Source organism: Notolepis coatsorum, assembly GCF_963971535.1.
Source record: "Notolepis coatsorum genome assembly, chromosome: 8".
Classification (NCBI taxonomy): Eukaryota; Metazoa; Chordata; class Actinopteri; order Aulopiformes; family Paralepididae; genus Notolepis; species Notolepis coatsorum.
In genome coordinates, this window is record NC_140172.1 from 29,478,384 (window position 1) to 29,495,744 (window position 17,361).

Here is a 17,361-nt window from a genome sequence, read left to right on the forward strand (position 1 = left end):
ATTGAAAACCAATACCGTCAAAGCGGAGTTTTGTTGTAGTGCACACACGCGCCAGCAGAGGGCGAGACCAGTCCTCACTAGTGGGGCAAGCCATGCAGAGCTGGTTGTCTACACACAGGAGGAGGAGGAGGAGGAGGAGGAGGGGAACCCCGCTTCAGTGGGTGTGGGTGAAATTAAATGAGACACGTAGAGCTGCCGCGGTATTGATGTTTTCCTTACCGCACACATTTGCAATATATTTCCTACCGCCGCGGTATTACCGCACACACACACACAAAAAAAAGTTTGAATGCATTTTTTTTGTAGTCTACTCTTTATATAGCATATAGCCTGCCTCTAGTCTAAATGTCTATCTTTAGAGGATGACTTTGCAGCATGAATATTGTTTGGGATTCGGCATGCACGCATTCGTTATTAAAAGTGAAACACGGATTCGAAGTCTCCCCTCGGTGTCGCGCCCGCCGGTTACCCCCCCGACCCTTTCTTCTTCTTATTATTATAACGTTACTACTTATGATTACAAAGGCATTCGATTTGTGGCATTAACGTTAGTATAGTTACACGTTCGTATTTACCGGACCACATAGCAAGGCAAGCGTTACTCAATTAATATCTAAGTTCCTTTCTTTGCTCAGAGCGTGCCGAGTTGTACCCATTCTGCGGTCTGTTAATAAAGTTTTCAATCAGACAAGTGTATAGAACGAAGGGCTTTTATTATAACATTTCGTTGCAGTAAAATCATTATGCCTCGTTCCCTGAGGAGCGACGGCGTCGGTAATCCACTCCGGTCTCCGGTGGGAGCTAACGTACTATTAGCCGTGTTGTGATGGCTGAGATTCAGGAAGTAAACGCACTGCAAGATGCTCCAAGCATGTGACGCGTATCTCTTCTGACCAATCAGTGGTCTGCAGTGTTTCATGTGACTTTTCTGGTACCCAATAGGGTCGCTTGGAATCTCGACAGAGAAGTAGGGTATATCTGCAGAGCCGCAAGCCCAACGAGAGCGTAATAATAATAATAATATAATAAAAAACAGCGGTGATGCCGGTATTCAGCCCAACGCTGCGGTGGGCATGATGTAACAGCGATACCGCGGTAATACCGATACCGCGGCAGCTCTAGAGACACGCTTACTGTTGCTCATGCTGCGGGCTAACTGGCTATTCTGAGAGCTAACTGTTGTTGTGTATGATCACAACAGTGTTCACGCTTTACGGTAATGTTGCGACAGTGCTGTGAAAATACCGTAAAGCATTGTGGTAACGAGAGTGTGTGTTGTTAGGGCGGCTAGGTGGTGTAGTGGTCTAAGGCACTCGCCACCAGTGTGGAGACGCTAGGATTCGCGTGTTCGAATCCAGCTCTCCACATTGTTTTTCAGTTTGGCTGGTCGTCCGCAGTAATACACATTGGCCGTATTACGGGGAGGGAAAAACTGAAGGGTGGGGATCGAACGTTGTGAACAAGCGACTCCTACAAGTCGGTTGGTGCGCCTGCGCAGTAGAATCAGGAAGTGTCGGGGGCAGCGTGAGCCTCCCACGCGTTACTCCTCGACACTGAGAGGTCGAGCTGCGCAGGTGAAAAGATGCGACTGCTGTTACCTCAAGTACCGGAGGGGACTTGTGCTATGTATGACTTAGTCCTCACTGCAGCCGGCTTGTGGGAGGCAAGAAACAGCGTTCGTGACAGGGGAGGGTTGAATTGGATGATACGAAATTGGGATGGGAGAAAATATAGAAAATGGGAGAAAAAGTGGATAAAAAAAAAAAAAGAGAGTGTGTGTTGTTGTTGTGTGTAGGATGTTGCGGGCGAACTGCTACCATTTTGAGAGCTTAACGTTAGCACTAGCATGCCGCGGGAGAACTGCTACCATTCTGAGAGCTTAACGTTAGCACTAGCATACTGCGGGAGAACTGGCCATCTCCGTGATTTGTTTACTTGGTAACACGGGTTGCCCCCCCCCCCCCCCCCCCCCTGATGATAATGAAAGTCATACCGTCATATACCGTATACCGGGGTATTAGGTAATCAAGGTATAACTGTATGAAAAAAGTGATACCGCCCAAGCCTAGTACAATGGTTCAATTGCGCCTTGGGTGACTGTGCGCGAAGGGTCTGAGCACGGAACAACACACCTCCAAGATTGAGTAAGAAGGCAGAAGGGGTCTGCAGCACCACCCCAACAACAGCCTGTTCATGCTGCTGAGGTCAGGCAGACGCCTGCGAACACCAGCTACTAGGACAGAGAGACTTCGGCTCAGCTTCTTCCCCCCGGCCATCAGAGCCTTGAACACTGAACTCTCCACACAAGCACACATGAGCACACACACAACACACACTGCACACGCTCAAACACTAGCAGCCACTTTAACATGAGCAAACACACACTCATGCTTATGGCCACTTTACAAAAGGAAAGGTCACTTTAAGAATAGTATAGTTTAACTTGAGATTGTATAATATTATATAGCATGTACATAAAGACCCAGTGCCTCATCCGTAGCTAACAGTGTATTGCACTACCACAGGACCTAGCATGTCCTACCATGCTCTGTAAATAACTCGTGTACATATACCGATATGCCTACTCTGTTTACTTGTTTTATTGCACAATGTCGTTCTATTGGATTCTATTATATATTACTTTTGTATTATGCACATCGTTGCGGGCAAGACCACCTGCATTTCATTGTATACTCGTATGCCGTGACAAATAAAACTCTTGCCTTGACAGTCTGCTCAGACCATGTTGCAATGATCGGTGCCACTATGGTGACAGACCGTGTCAGGCATTCCTAAGAGAACCTGTGTTAAATCAAATCAAATGTATTTGTAAGGCCTGACGACACACATTAATGTCCCCATGGGCCGGACACGTCTTCTTTAACACTTTCCGTGCCATCCATGCGGTGCCTAGGAACCCTGTTGCGTGCCACCGCTATATTCAATGACAGAGCTCTCATATTTGCGAACGCATAAACTATATCTTAAATTATGGCTATGTGTCTAATATGGCCGTCGCTTATCAATGACTTGTTTGCAGTCAACATTGTCGAAACGGATTGTTTTTTAATCTGTTCATTTCCGTTTGATACCATTTTGAAAAACGCTTGTTTTCTTTTAAAGTTTTAGAAAAAAATAAAGATTCTGTGATAAACGCCCTTTACTGGAATACACAACACGTTGTCATTTTCGGCCTATTTATGAATCGTTTTCAAATAAACGCTAGATTATCGATGGTATGTGTACTTATGCACACTATAGAAGCGGGCTGAAAAATCGATTATCTTATTTCCTGATCCCTCGCACACACACACACACACACATACACACATGGCACACGCTGATATATAGGTGAAAATAGCTCCGATTATCCCAAGACTGGTAAAATAGATTCCTTACCTCAGATCAGATGTTCTCCAAAAAGATTATTCCAATTCCTGATCGCCATTCCAAATATCGATCGCGTTTATTGATCCAACGCTGGGTACTGGAAACACATATTCTCCCCTGTTCTGATGGTGGGCGATGACTCCAGTAGGCTCGGATTACATGCCTGACAAGTAAAATGAAGAAGCAGGACTTTTTTTTCTCCATGCGTTTCATTCAATCCAATCCAATGGGGTGCAGTACCATCCGGAGAGACGATAGGGGGCGGTATTTTCCCTGTTCGAGCTCAGACAGATTCCCACTGGTAACGTGAGGCTAGATTGATGAAAAATGAATGGAAATCGATAATAAAAAAATAACGAGAAAAAGACTAAATCTCTCGTCGCTGGCACTCAACGGTTGGCATGAACTAACGAGAAATCTCGTTGGCACTGAAAGTGTTAAACAAGTCAAGTCAAGAAGAAACATCACTAAGTCAAGAACAAAACGAGAACACAAAGTCAATTTTTTTTTTTTAAATAAATGCAAAATAAAATGCAACACTCACTAAAACCTAGCAATAGGAAAAAATGCACCACAGGCAATGTGGAGGAGAGAAACCTTAGTAGGGCCATTCAATGGGGGGATCTCCCTTCTTAGATGTCGGTGATAGTAGTGTTGCAGTAAAACGTTCTCTTATGCCCGCTCTTAACTGGGAGATATTTTGCATCTTATAAGTTCCTTGCAAGCCGAATGGACCTGTGAGAATGCACACTGGTGAGAAAGTGTCTGGCTATGTCTAGCTGTGTCTGCAATTCTCAAGGTGGAATTCATACTGACAAGAAAGTGTCTGGATATGTCAGAAGTTCTCAAGGTGCCCAAATGATCAAATGGGGTTGAATACCGTAATTCCTCTAATAGTAACCCCGGCTTGTATTTGTTTCAACTGTAGCGGGTACCAGGCTTGTATTAGGAGGAGGCCTGTATAAGAGAGAGGCCTATATTTCTAATTTTCAAACGGATCATAATTAATAAATCAACATTTTGTGTCAGTTTGAACCCAGTAAAATGTACTGGGTTCATTTATTGAAACCAAGTACTGTATGAAATAGTAAACAGTGCAATTACAGGTGGTCACTGGTCATTTCAACGTTTTCAAAGTGAAATCAAGTAACTTTACCTTAGCAGCTCAGTATGCAGCTCAGTATATTAGTAACCCGGCTTGTATTAGGAGGTCGGCTTATCTCAACAGCGCACCCGGCCATTAATAGAGACCCGGCTTGTATTTGAATACCGGTCACTATTAGAGGAATTACGGTATATGGTTTTACTATAGCAAATGGGTTAAAATTGGTTGTGTAATACTTTTCTTTTTTCTCTGTGTATATACATATATGTTTTTATTCTCTTTATATATATATATGTTTTTTATTTTCAGTCTGAAGAAGTTCAAATCCAAGGAAGACCGCAAGCTGAAGAGAAAGCAAATCATGCAAGATTCCCGGGATAACCAAGGCATGAATGAAGACACTTTACCAGAGAAAACAGCAGCCAAAACTCAGGACAAAGGTACTGCCGTCTTTGCTGTCCTTGTGGTTGATATGGTCACCCTGCTGCACACTCTGCCCAGTGTCCGATTATGTGATGGTGCCTAGACCTGGGGGACCCTGCTTTTCTTTATCATAAATCGATCAATAGAGACCGTATTAGATCCCCAATTATCATATCATGGGGTATCATTGGAAAGCCACACTCATTTTCGAGATCGCCAAATGATTGACGGAGCTAGAGCCCCGGGAGTCGGGGGTGGTAATGTGTACTTTTGCGTACTTTGGGGCACGCCTCACATATCGGCATGTAACTCGAGAACCGCTGAACGGATTTTGTCACCTGAAAGGGCAATCGACAGGCAACAAATATGGCTTTAATTCTATCTATATATTGTATTAAAAGAAATGCACACCCGAGCCACTAGAGGTCGGCAAAGAATCGTCCACATGTGGGCCCTTGGATGTTAAGAGGTTAATGTTTTTAAATATTTTTTTTTGTAGCCAAGAGTAAAGACCATAACCATATCAAAAACAGTAGTCAAAGTGTATATTTTCATTTTTACCGATGTTTTATACGATTTATCGGAAATACGAATTTATCGGAAAATGCTAATTATCGTAAAACCGCAAGGAAATTACTAAATCCAGATTCAACCCTGCCATTGGAAATGGGTGCATTTTCCCTATCCATAGATGTATGATTTGGCCATAATAAGGTCAAGTTCAAAGTCAAATATGAATTTATAATTCAAATCGATTACTGTATCTACAAATCCTTCTGTTTAATCATCTTCCCTTTATTCATTTGCTTAGATTTTTTGTACACATGATCTCAATAAGGTGGTGAATGAGCTCAGTGAGCATTTTCTCGTACCCCACAGATTTAACATGGTATTATTCACCATCAAAGATGCAAAAATAGCAATTACAATTTACTCAGCCTAGTAACAGACATATTTCTTAATATTTTAGAATATTTCTGACACTGGAAATACATACCCCCAGGTCCTTAGATGTTCCTAGATACCAAGAACATGCGAATTGACCTTGCAGAAGTGGAGCAATCTTCCATTTACTTAGGCATGTACATGTACCTTTAGGCGAAATATTCCTACAGCTTAACTGATAACAAAATGTATTAATAACTAAATGTATTAAAGTCATAATATAATATATATATATTAGGGGTGTAACGGTACGTGTATTCGTCCTGCGAATTTACGGTACGGCCGTCACGTTGTGGTACATGCAGCCATACAAAGAATACGCCTCACAGCGCAAACACACCAGTCGCACATGCAGGCACTCGCAAGGTCCGTGCGAGAACAGCGAGCGTGGCCCGGCACACCGAGTCCGACTTCAGAGCGGGCGAAAGTGCACGGAGAAAGACACATTTACATTGGAACAGCTGCAGGGTCATTACAATTTTACAGTTTTCTTTCGTTTTCTTGTTCGCCCAATAATGTTAACCAAATGAAACCAATGGAAAGAAACACACCAACAAACACACCAACATTCTCCCCCGCCGGACTCGAGTAGGATAAATCTGCATTGCCGGACTCACAGGCACAGCTAAAAAAATTCATTAAAATTAATTATAATAATTATCATAAATATAAGCTTTCGATTATGCGTTTCGGACTATAACATTGGATCAATATTTGGAATGGCGATCAGGAATTTGATTAATCTTTTTGCAGAACATCTGATCTGAGGTAAGGAATCTGTTACCAGTTTTGGGTTAATCGGAGTTGTTTTCCCCCAGTTTTCACAATGTGTGTGTGGCGTTAGGTGCTGAGCGCGGCATGAATAAATGATTTTTCAGCCCGCTTTTGTATCGTGCATAAGAACACAAATACTCTCGATAATCTAGCGTTTATTTGAAAACGATTCATAAATCGGCCGAAAAATGACGACGTGTTTTGTGTATTCCAGTAAATGGCTATTTTCGCAGAATTTCTCTGAAATTACTAGAACTCTCCGAAACTATACTCTTGTTCAAAACGGTATAAAACGGAAATGTACTGATTAAAAAACAATCCGTTTCGTACATGTTGACTGCAAGCAAGTCATTGATAAGCGACGGGTGTATTAGACACATAGCCATAATTTAAGATATAGTTTATGCGTTCGCAAATGTGCTCGTCCTCCCATTGATTAACGTGGTGGCATCCAAGCGATAAATCGTGATATCCGGCTGGCAACCAATGTGTTAATAATAATAATTATAAATATTATTTTTTCTGTTGTACCGAACTCGTACCGAACCGTGACCCCAATACCGAGGTACGTACCGAACCGTGGCTTCTGTGTACCGTTACACCCCTAATATATATACATACAATGGGTAAAGTTTCATTCAAATGATTTTCACAAACATTTTCCTTTCCTGAGCATTTTCATTGTCAACTAACAGATCTCCTCTTTCCTAGTCGTGACCCCCACCCCACCCCTTTTTACATGATGACCGGCAATGTCACCAACTCACCCGGTCGCTCACACTTTCATTAATTCATTCATTCAAGGTTCACCTCTCTGCCCCTAGTGGCAGCTCACAGGCATGGCACGATGAGTAAGACCAGTTTAACACTTTAACTGCCGGAAAACGCTTTACAGCGTCATTCCCGGCCATGCTCAAGTTGCCGAAGGACGCTTTACAGCATCTTTAATATCAATATTTCAAAAATCTGCGATCAGATTCATATTTCCCCTCCGCTGGCCTGAGATCCACCAGGAGGACCCACTGAGCTCTCTGGCGGTTCAGGAGCGCCATCTGGTGGCCGATCGGCTCAATCGCCAAACAGGAAGTGCTATGGAGGTTGTGCTGGTCGGCCATATTACTTCCGGGCACTCGGTTTGGCTGCCGGCACTCGCTCGTCACAATATAATAGCGATCCATTGCCAATAACTCGATAAACAACATGATTTGGACGTATATAGTATTATACAAGCTGGAAATGGTTCATCAGGATAAACATCCCATAATCGAAAACGGTCTACACCACGCTGATCGTCCAACGGCGCGAGGAAGATCCGGTGAGATTCAGCGTTATTCTTGAACGTGTTCCATATAAACTGTTATGATGAACATATGACCCACTCTGGATGAATCATCTAACGCTGCCCACGGAATTATAAACGATCCCCCGCCCATCCGGTCATCATCAGATCATACGTAGATCATTCTAGAAGTACGTCCAATTGAAATTTTTTATATCGCCCCAATTGCCATCAAACTGTATTTCATCATCAATATAATGCATTTGGGGCTATAGATCACGTTCTGGAGAAAGCTGCAGAAAGAGATGAAAACATACTTATACATTAGACCAGTGGTTCCCAAAGTCGGGGTCGCGACCCAAAGGTGGGCCGCAAGCAGCCACGGATGGGCCGCGAGATGATTTAAAATTTTTTTTTTTTTTTTTTTGTCAGGCCACTGAACTTAGAAGCAGGCCAGGACAGTGTTTTTAGTTGTATTCTAAAATTCTATTCTATTGTATTCTAAAATGTGACTATATGGTTTTATATTAACTTAATAAATAAACAAAAACGAAAATTCTACTTATTTCAACGAACATTTCAAACTAAATAACAGATTATGCACATAAAACGCTGAAAACAACCGAAGCAACAATAGTATTTTAATGAGGCTATTATTATTATCATTATTATTTTGCAACAAGTTAGCCCTCTCATAAATAGCACATATAAATTAATAACTAACTTGAACTAACTTAATAGGATTGAAGTGATATTTGGCATAAAAAATCGGTCGCATGACCAAAAAAAAAAAAAAAAAACCAGACGATGTGCATTGGGCCGCGGCTCTCTGACGCCTTATTTTCTGGGCCCCGGCCTGAAAAGTTTGGGAACCCCTGCATTAGACCATACTTTACTATGAATATGTGAATTAAAAAGTTTAACGTTGCTACACAATGAACAATACATATAGGACTTTGAATGGGCCCTAATAATGGCAATGTAGCAATAGAATTTAAAAAGTTATAGCCATGCAAAGAAGGGGTACTTATCCATAGACAAATAGAGCTGGCAACCCATGGTATAGCATGAATTTAACCTCCGGCACCCATAGTGTTAATCCACGAGGCAACAAAGCGGTGCATCTATGACACTGTGTGTAGTACGCGTGTCCTTGTTTTCGCCAACCTCGTGTAACCTTTCCTCCTACTGTGGTTTCCCAGCCTCCTCCCTGTGGCAGCTGTATAGGGACCGTGTCCTGCTGCAGATTAGCGAGAGCCAGGAGCTGTTCACAGAGGAAAGGTCTCAAGACATAATGGCCCTGGTGATGAGCCTGAAGCCCTGGGTGGAGCTGGACCAGTTGAAGGGCAACACGCTGTCGGGCCTCATCATGAGTGATGAGCAGCAGCAGCCTGAAACGCTGCACCGAGTGGTCGAGCTTTTGCTGGAGAGGAAGAACCGGGTGTGGGCTCGAGTCTTCATCCAGTCCCTCAGCACCTGCCAAGACATAGCCCCCAAGCTGCAGAACTGGGCCCACCAGCTGAACAACTCAGGTCAACCGCCATGCTACTTGTGCAGTCCTGTGTTGTTTATTCATTTGATCTCCCGTGTATCTGTACTTAATTTCATGGCCAGGAAACTCATTTTCATAATGTTTTTAAATGCAAAGCGCCTCATAGACCGGTGGTGTAACTAATTAACTCTCACTCAACTTAATCAGTCACTCACTCATCGTTAGTCACTCTGCCCCTAGTGGCAACAGGCGGGGCACTTTGATTCACATCTATGACACTTTGTGTCCTTGTCCATCCACACTGGCCATAGTTGGATTAATACATTTGATTTTGGGGGGTCACGAAAATATATAGAAATACATACATAATCATGTTTATGATCTTTGGTATAGTAGCTGTTTCCATGATTATTATGTGTCAAAGTTCACCATTCTGTCTATGCTTTACTATGCGTGTGTGTGTGGAGGTGGGGGGTCGCAAACGGGCCCTGTTTTAGGGGTTGAGAACTGCTCAACACTGTTGCCTCCCTGTTGAATTTAGCCTAGGCTGGGTCTGCTGAGCTAATGCACAGCCCAGTTGGTAATTTTTTTTCCCTCTTGGGTGTGGGTAGCCAGGCAGGGAAGGAACCAGAAATTGTGTGTAGAGTAAAAGAGATGGGTGCCATAGCTCCATGTAAGCAAGAGAGAGCGATAGAAACAGCCACAGAGCAGGAGCAGAGGGCCAGGTGCAGTCCCCAGACTAAGCACTCTCCCTGGGCATGCTCTAGGTCCAGGGAGAACATGCCCTGTTCTCCCTAGACCGCGGCCAGGGTACTGGCCCTCCATATTCAAAATCTGACCAAGTGTGGGAATCTGACTAAGTGTGAGCTTTACTTTATCAAAAAAAATGAAAAAATAGACCTTTCTTTTGCTGCCATCTTTGACACTGGCTGACTCTCTGATAATCCCACCCCAAAATATTTTTAGAAATATTTATTATCAATTCATTTTTTTTTCTTGAGTAAATCACAAAAGATGGTTAGAATCCTGAAAATGAATGAATATTCGATATCTATGGTGACGACTGAAGATAATTAATGGCTTTATTGAATGGGACCATTATGAAGCAGTCAGATTCCCACACTTACCGTAGTCAGATTTTGAATATGGAGGGCCAGGGCATGGCCCAGGGAGAGTGCTTAGTGTCTGTGGCTCTCTGGCTCTCTGTCTCTCTCTGTCTCTCTCTGTCTCTCTCCGTCTCTCTCCGTCTCTCTCTGTCTCTCTCTGTCTCTCTCTGTCTCTCTCTGTCTCTCTCTCTCTGTCTCTGTCTCTCTCTGTCTCTCTCTGTCTCTGTCTCTGTCTCTGTCTCTCTCTTTCTCTCTCTCTTTCTTTCTCTTTCTCTTTTTCTTTCTTTCTTTTGTGTGTGGCTTTGACCCCAGCCTGGCTGACTATTCTGCCCAGAGACGCAGATGCAAGTTTGTTTATGCACCTGAAGTGAAACAAAACCCCCCACACTAAGCACTCTCCCTGGGCCATGCTCTAGGCCGGGAGAACATGCTCCACCACGGCCACACTCCATATTCAGTGTGTGGGAATCTGACTAAGTGTGAGCTTTACTTTATCAAAAAAGTTAAAAAGAAATTTGTTGCCAATATTTGACACTCCAGGCTCTGATAATCCCACAAAAAAACTTTTTTTTGTGTCTTGAGTAAATAAGAAACAAATGGTTAAAATCCTGAAAATGACTAAATATTCGTAGTATATGTATGGTGAGGACTGAAGTTAATAATTATATTCATGAAAATAAATTGGAACAATACATGAAAAGGATATGTTTTACTGAAATAGCAGTTTTCAGCAAAGGGCTTTTTTTTTTTTTTTTTTTTTTTTTTTTTTTAATATTATTATTGACTCTAGGGTTAAACAAATTAAAATTAACTCAACAAACATGTTCCACAGATTCAAGGAAGTCGTATAAACCTGTTGGAAAGGATGCATAGTATGCCCCCTTTTAAAGCTCCTCCTCAATATTAACTTGCTTGCAAACTCCTACAGGTCTGAATGCAGCCAGAGCTTTCATCGAACGCTATGCAGAACATCTGGAGGAGTTGGACCTGGCCCCACTCATCAACTTTGAACCCCTTCAAGACATGCTTATAGAGAAGTTTGGTACCATGCCAGAGTTTTTCAGCCGAAGGGGCTTGACTCTGACTGAGTACCTGAAACGGGCCCCGGCCCCCGAGATAAGGCTATTTATCTGGACTCTGGAAGAGCACCGGGATCAATACGCCTCCTGCCACGCAGTGCTGGACGAGTATTTTGAAATGATGGGTGAGCATTGGCCATATTCACACAGTGGCCATTTTGCTCTCGGGTTGGAAGGGGGAATAGTAGTGGACTAGCTAGCTATATAAATTTAAGATATTATTATTCCTTATTCCTAATAGTAGTGGACTACCTCTATTCCCTATTCCTAATAGTAGTGGACTCTATTCCTTATTCCTAATAGTAGTGACTACCTCTTCAATTTAGAAATTGTATGCGTCTTTTTGTTCCTCTCCCACTTCCTGTATTAATTTCCCATTTGTCCATTTTGTTTCTTTCAGATGGCCATTGTTTAGTCTTAAAAAAGTCTGAAAATGAAAATGTAAGTACTGAGATTTGTGCCACGAACACACGCCCACCTTCACTGGTTGCAATCTTGTATCCTCAAGGTCCTTGAAGTGTTTGAATTTAAATACTATCATTTTAAGCACTCATACACTAAAACAATCTCCTTTTGTTACTTCTGTGTTTGAAAGCATGATTGCCCCGCGGGGGGCGGCGGCTGTCAGTCATAGAAAATGAGAAGTTGAATGTAATGTCTGGGGGAAATGTATATGGTTCTAGAAAATATGGTTACTTGTCCTTCCTTCAGAAATCATTAGAAATAAGTACTTGGCTCTTTGCCGCAGACCCACTAAAGGGCTGGTTGATACGGGGGAAATGAAACATCCCAATATTCACAAGACTACATGATGCCATATGAAAATGGAGGACCCTTATGTAAACGAGACGCAAGTCTTTTTCTGGTCTGCATCCTCTTACCAGTTGTTTTTATTGAGCCGTACTGTATTGTACCAATTCTGCAATCTGTTAATACAGTTTTCAATCAATGGATAAATAGGGTCTCGCTTTCACCCTTGAACACAGAATGATGGGGCGGCTAGGTGGCGCAGTGGGCAAGGCGTTCGCCACCAACGCAGGATATGCTGGGTTCGAGCCCAGCTCTCTGCGTTGCTACCAGCTTGGCTGGTCGTTCATACTAATACAATTGGCAGTATAAAGGGGAGGGAAGCTGGTGGGTGGGGAACGGACGTTGTGGACAGCGACTCCTACAGGTCGGTTGGTGCGCCTGCGCAGTAGAATCAGGAAGCGACAGGGGCGGCGTGTCCCTCCCACGCAGACCCTCGCCGCTGAGAGATCGCGCTGTGCAGGTGAAAAGATGCAACAGCTGCTTCCTCGAGTACCGGAGGGGACACGTGATGCAAGGCTTCGTCCACATTGCAGCCGGCTTGTGGGAGGCATGGCCTAACAACGTTCGAGACAGGGGAGGGTAGAATTGGACAATACGAAATTGGGGACTGGAGAAACATTTTAAAATGGGGAGAAAAAGTAGATAAAAAAAAAAAGAAAAAAAACACAGAATGACGAATTGAGTGCTCATCATGCACTTCTATCTTTTCAGAATCCTCCTATTAAGTCTAAGAACAGAGCCCGCAAAAAGAAACTGAAAGAGACAAAGGTAAGAGGATAGTTTGATTATGCCTATATTGATTATACATATACTATGCAACAGTTGGTTCTGATCAAACTTGGCGGCTAGGAGTTTTATAGCAACACATATACTAGTGGTCGTCTGTTATAGTGGATAACTCCTGCAGTTCACGACCACAGCTGTGATCTTAATTACTGTAACACACTCCCTCTTTCTATTGCTTAATCATATTGCAGTTAGTTCAGACCTCTCATTGTGATAGGCTGAGATACCACTGCCAAAATATCATGATAATGCACTTGTATTACTTAGATTTTCTCATACTGATACATGTTGGTCTTATATCCTTGTGATATCCTCAGCCTTATACATGTTGGTCTTATATTCTTGTGATTTTCTCATACCGATACATGTTGGTCTTATATTCTTGTGATTTTCTCATACTGATACATGTTGGTCTTATATTCTTGCGATTTTCTGATACATGTTGGTCTTATATTCTTATATTCTTTTTCAGTCTGTTATCTATCTGTCGGGGATGAGAGGCGGTACTCCAGTTGACTGCGATGAGGATATTTTTGATGATGAAGACTCTTTGTAAGTTACAGTTACGACGGAGAAGTAGAACTTGTCTGCTTTGGACTACGTGTTATTGTACTCACAACAAGATTTCTCTCAACAGAAGTTTCCTTGACCACGGTGATCCATTCAGTGTACCCAATCACCTTCGAGAGCAAGTGGCTGATTTTGAGGGGCAGTACAACAGCACCAGCCACAGCAGTCACTATAAGAACATTTTAGACAACAACCCTGACCCGGCTAAAGAGAGTTTGTATGAGTAAGTTCAACCCAGTATGACTCTTCACTCAACAGTATTAGTAGTGGTACTTGCTCCCCAAAAGTAAAATCCAGGCTAGGTTTCCTTTTTCACAACAAGACCAGCATCACCCATTCAGTGTCTCTAGTCTAAAATCCCCATCTTTGACTATGCATACATCATTAACATCAATTTACATTTACCGGTATAAATCGACCTCCAAATCTGCTCTTAAACGTCTTGACCCGCTTTATAGAATAGAATAGAAATACTTTAATCGGGCGGTTAGGTGGTCGAGCGGAGATTGCGTTCGTCACCAGCCCCGGAGCTGTGAGCTTGGTTCGCCTGTTCGAATCCAGCTCACAGCTCCGGGGTTGTCACCAGCTTGGCTGGCCGTCTGCACTGATACAATTGGCTGTATCAGAGGGTGGGAGAAGCTGGCGGGGTGGGTCAGGGTCGTTGTAAACAGCGACTCCTACAGTTCGGTCGGGGCGCCTGCTAAGCGCGGATTGGACGTGAGGGGGATGGTGTGGTCCTCCCACACGCTACGCCCTCTCAATGAGAGTCCGCGCTGCCAGGTGAAAAGAAGCGGTGATTGGCTGGACGTGTGTCGGAGGAAGCACGTGGTAGCCTCCACTCTCCCAAATGATCTGACTGTGGGGGGTAAAGCGCAGCGACCAGGAAGGGACTGGGAATTGGCATACGACTAACATTGGGATGGGAGAAAAATCGGAGGAAAATGGAGGGGGAAAAAAGACCAATAAAAAAAAAAAAAAAAAAAAAAAAAAAAACTTTAATCATCCAGAGGGAAATTTGGCTCTGCACATATGCCAAACACACTGGCCATTCTCTGTAAATGTCCACCATATCTCAGGAACCTTCACAGTACTAAACCCAGAACTCTTACCACACTCCTCACTCTGTCCTCTCAGTATATACACCGAATACCTCCCAAAGCCCATACCTCCTAAGGGGTGCAGCTCATTCCAATTCTTTGCTGCCACTGATTGGAATCACTCAAATTGCCCAGCCTTGTCCATCCCTCTTTTTAACCCTTTCACTGCCACACGACAGAAGGTCAACCCTTTACTATCACAGGTCGGTTGTGTGATAGTAAAGGGTTAACCTTCTGTCGTGTGGCAGTGAAAGGGTTAACCTTCTGTGAATTGTCGCAGTGAAAGGGTTAACCGTTTTGGTAGTGCGGCAGTGAAAGGGTTAAGGACAAAATTATGTTAGTACAGACATTGTTTGGTTCCCCCCTGCCCATGCGTGTATGTCCCTGCTACAGTTTGTTCAGAGGCAGCAAATCATTCCTGAGAGGTTTACTTTATATCGTAACATATTTTTTGTTGATAATAAGTCTTTAGGTTTTTACAGTGAAATAATAATTGGATACAGTAAAAACTGTCATTTTATTTACAGTACATATAAAAATTTTACTGGATGCTTGGTCCATTCTATTCATCCGTCTCTGGCTCTTCAGCTACTTTGCCCAGGTCCTAGAAGAGCACGGTCCGCTAGGAGCCCAGGACCCCCTGCTGGTGGGCCAGCTGGACAGCTTCCCACCCGTGGCCCAGCAGAAGATCCAAGAAGCTGGTGGTCTAAAGTCTTTCCTCTTGGAGTCCCTTCGCTTCGTTTTGATGGGCCATTGTATTGGCCTGAGTAAACATGCGGTTTCCATGCATCAGGCTGTTCACGGAAACACTGGCAACGGCCTGAATGACCTGGATATGATAGGAGACGATGAGCCCTCATACCTTGACTTTCACCCTGGTGCAGAATCCGTTTACCCAAGCTGTCTGCACGACGCGCCTCTCCCCAGTCCCCATGTATTATTTGGCGCACTGACGCCGTTGCAGTCTCCGCTCACTAACGGAGTAGCGGGTACTTTGGGAACTTGCGGAGGAGGTGATGAGGCGTGGACCACCACGGCAGTCCCTGCTGGACACCCGCAAGAGCTCGCCGGTGACTTTGATGACATGGATCTGTGTTTAGCAGAACCTACAGCTATACTGGTGGGCAACAACATTCCATCTGCCATTTTAAATTTACCTTGATCAAGTACAATGTAGGGTTGGGCATTTTCCCAAAAATGTCTTCCTGGATTGAGTAATGACATTATCTTTAGATTTTTATCCATTACTCAAACATAATTGAATCCATCACATGTTAGATTGCCCAGCACACAGCCTGTCAAAAGCTTGACAAAGCTCCACTTCGGATTCAGATGGTTTTATTTGCCATATGCAATTATTACAATGGAATTCTTACTCTCCGTTTGCGCCACAGCATAAAGGAATAAAAAAGCAACAATTAACAGAATAGAAAAGCAGGTATTTATATACAATAAACTGTCTGTGCAATAACACAAGTACCACTAAGTACCGGTACACGTAAATATAAGTACACATTCGACAAGTAAAAAAGAATTGCACATTATATTGATGACAAGGGTGCAGTGAAGTGGATGAGCATTTGAGTCCAATCTTTCAATGTCCCATCTTGAGTAATCATGGCCATCCCTAATATGGCGATCGATTAACAAACCTAACTGTAAATGTTGAATTTTTAAATCTTCAAGTTTGACTAATGGTCTCCCCTATCATTGTAGGGTTTGGTGCTCCGGAGTGATGTGGCAGTCAATACACTGCCTTATGAGCGCTACGAGAGCAATAACGTGAGTTTCACACACCTGAAATCTTTGTGTTCACGTCATCTCAGAAATAAAGGCTTTAACTGTCCGTGTGCTCCAGTGATCCTGTCCCTGTCTTGTTGCATTGTGCTGTGTCTTGAGAGCCACTGGACTGCCTGTTTTAAATAATGGTTCGCTGAAACACAGTGTAATCTCCCCGTTACTTATTTATATCATTCTCCCTCATTGCTCCGTCCAGGGTGACATGACTAAGAAAGAAATGCACAAAGATGAATTGGAGAAAGGGATCCACCGAATGGTGAACAACCACGCCGTGGTGAAACTGAAGCACCGGACGCCACTTGAAAAAGAACTAGAGAAGCTCAAAGGCGATGTACAAGTAGGTCCATACCACTTCAATCAATCAATCAAACCACTGGCAGAAAGTACGAAGAATCACCACGTTGCGTCTTTTGAATGTGCGGGTAGACGAGATAAGTCTGAAAGTATATCGAGGGGCAGACTGCAGAGTTCCTACGGCCTTGGAAAAGTCATGGACTTTGACTTTCTTTTCTTTTTATCACAGGCCTGGACAGTATATGGGGTGCTCCGGAGTGATGTGGCAGTCAATACACTGCCTTATGAGCGCTATGAGAGCAATAACGTGAGTTTCACACACCTGAAATCTTTGTGTTCGCACACGTCATCTCAGAAATAACTGTCCGTGTGCTCCAGTGATCCTCTCCCTGTCTTGTTGCATTGTGCTGT

The 17,361-nt window shown here is 43.4% G+C and overlaps 1 protein-coding gene across 2 annotated transcripts in view; it reads left to right on the top strand.

Annotated features, from left to right (window-relative positions):
• ttc3 (tetratricopeptide repeat domain 3) overlaps window positions 1–17,361 on the top strand; it is a 121,725-nt gene that overhangs the window by 89,320 nt on the left and 15,044 nt on the right. For both annotated transcript variants that reach the window (XM_084319648.1, XM_084319649.1), the window contains exons 25-35: window positions 4,805–4,935; window positions 9,119–9,448; window positions 11,443–11,718; window positions 11,994–12,034; window positions 13,115–13,171; window positions 13,662–13,741; window positions 13,827–13,982; window positions 15,445–15,976; window positions 16,573–16,638; window positions 16,853–16,993; window positions 17,180–17,257. In XM_084319648.1, the coding sequence (XP_084175774.1) occupies window positions 4,805–4,935; window positions 9,119–9,448; window positions 11,443–11,718; window positions 11,994–12,034; window positions 13,115–13,171; window positions 13,662–13,741; window positions 13,827–13,982; window positions 15,445–15,976; window positions 16,573–16,638; window positions 16,853–16,993; window positions 17,180–17,257 (1,888 nt within the window). The remainder of the gene's footprint in view (window positions 1–4,804; window positions 4,936–9,118; window positions 9,449–11,442; window positions 11,719–11,993; window positions 12,035–13,114; window positions 13,172–13,661; window positions 13,742–13,826; window positions 13,983–15,444; window positions 15,977–16,572; window positions 16,639–16,852; window positions 16,994–17,179; window positions 17,258–17,361) is intronic.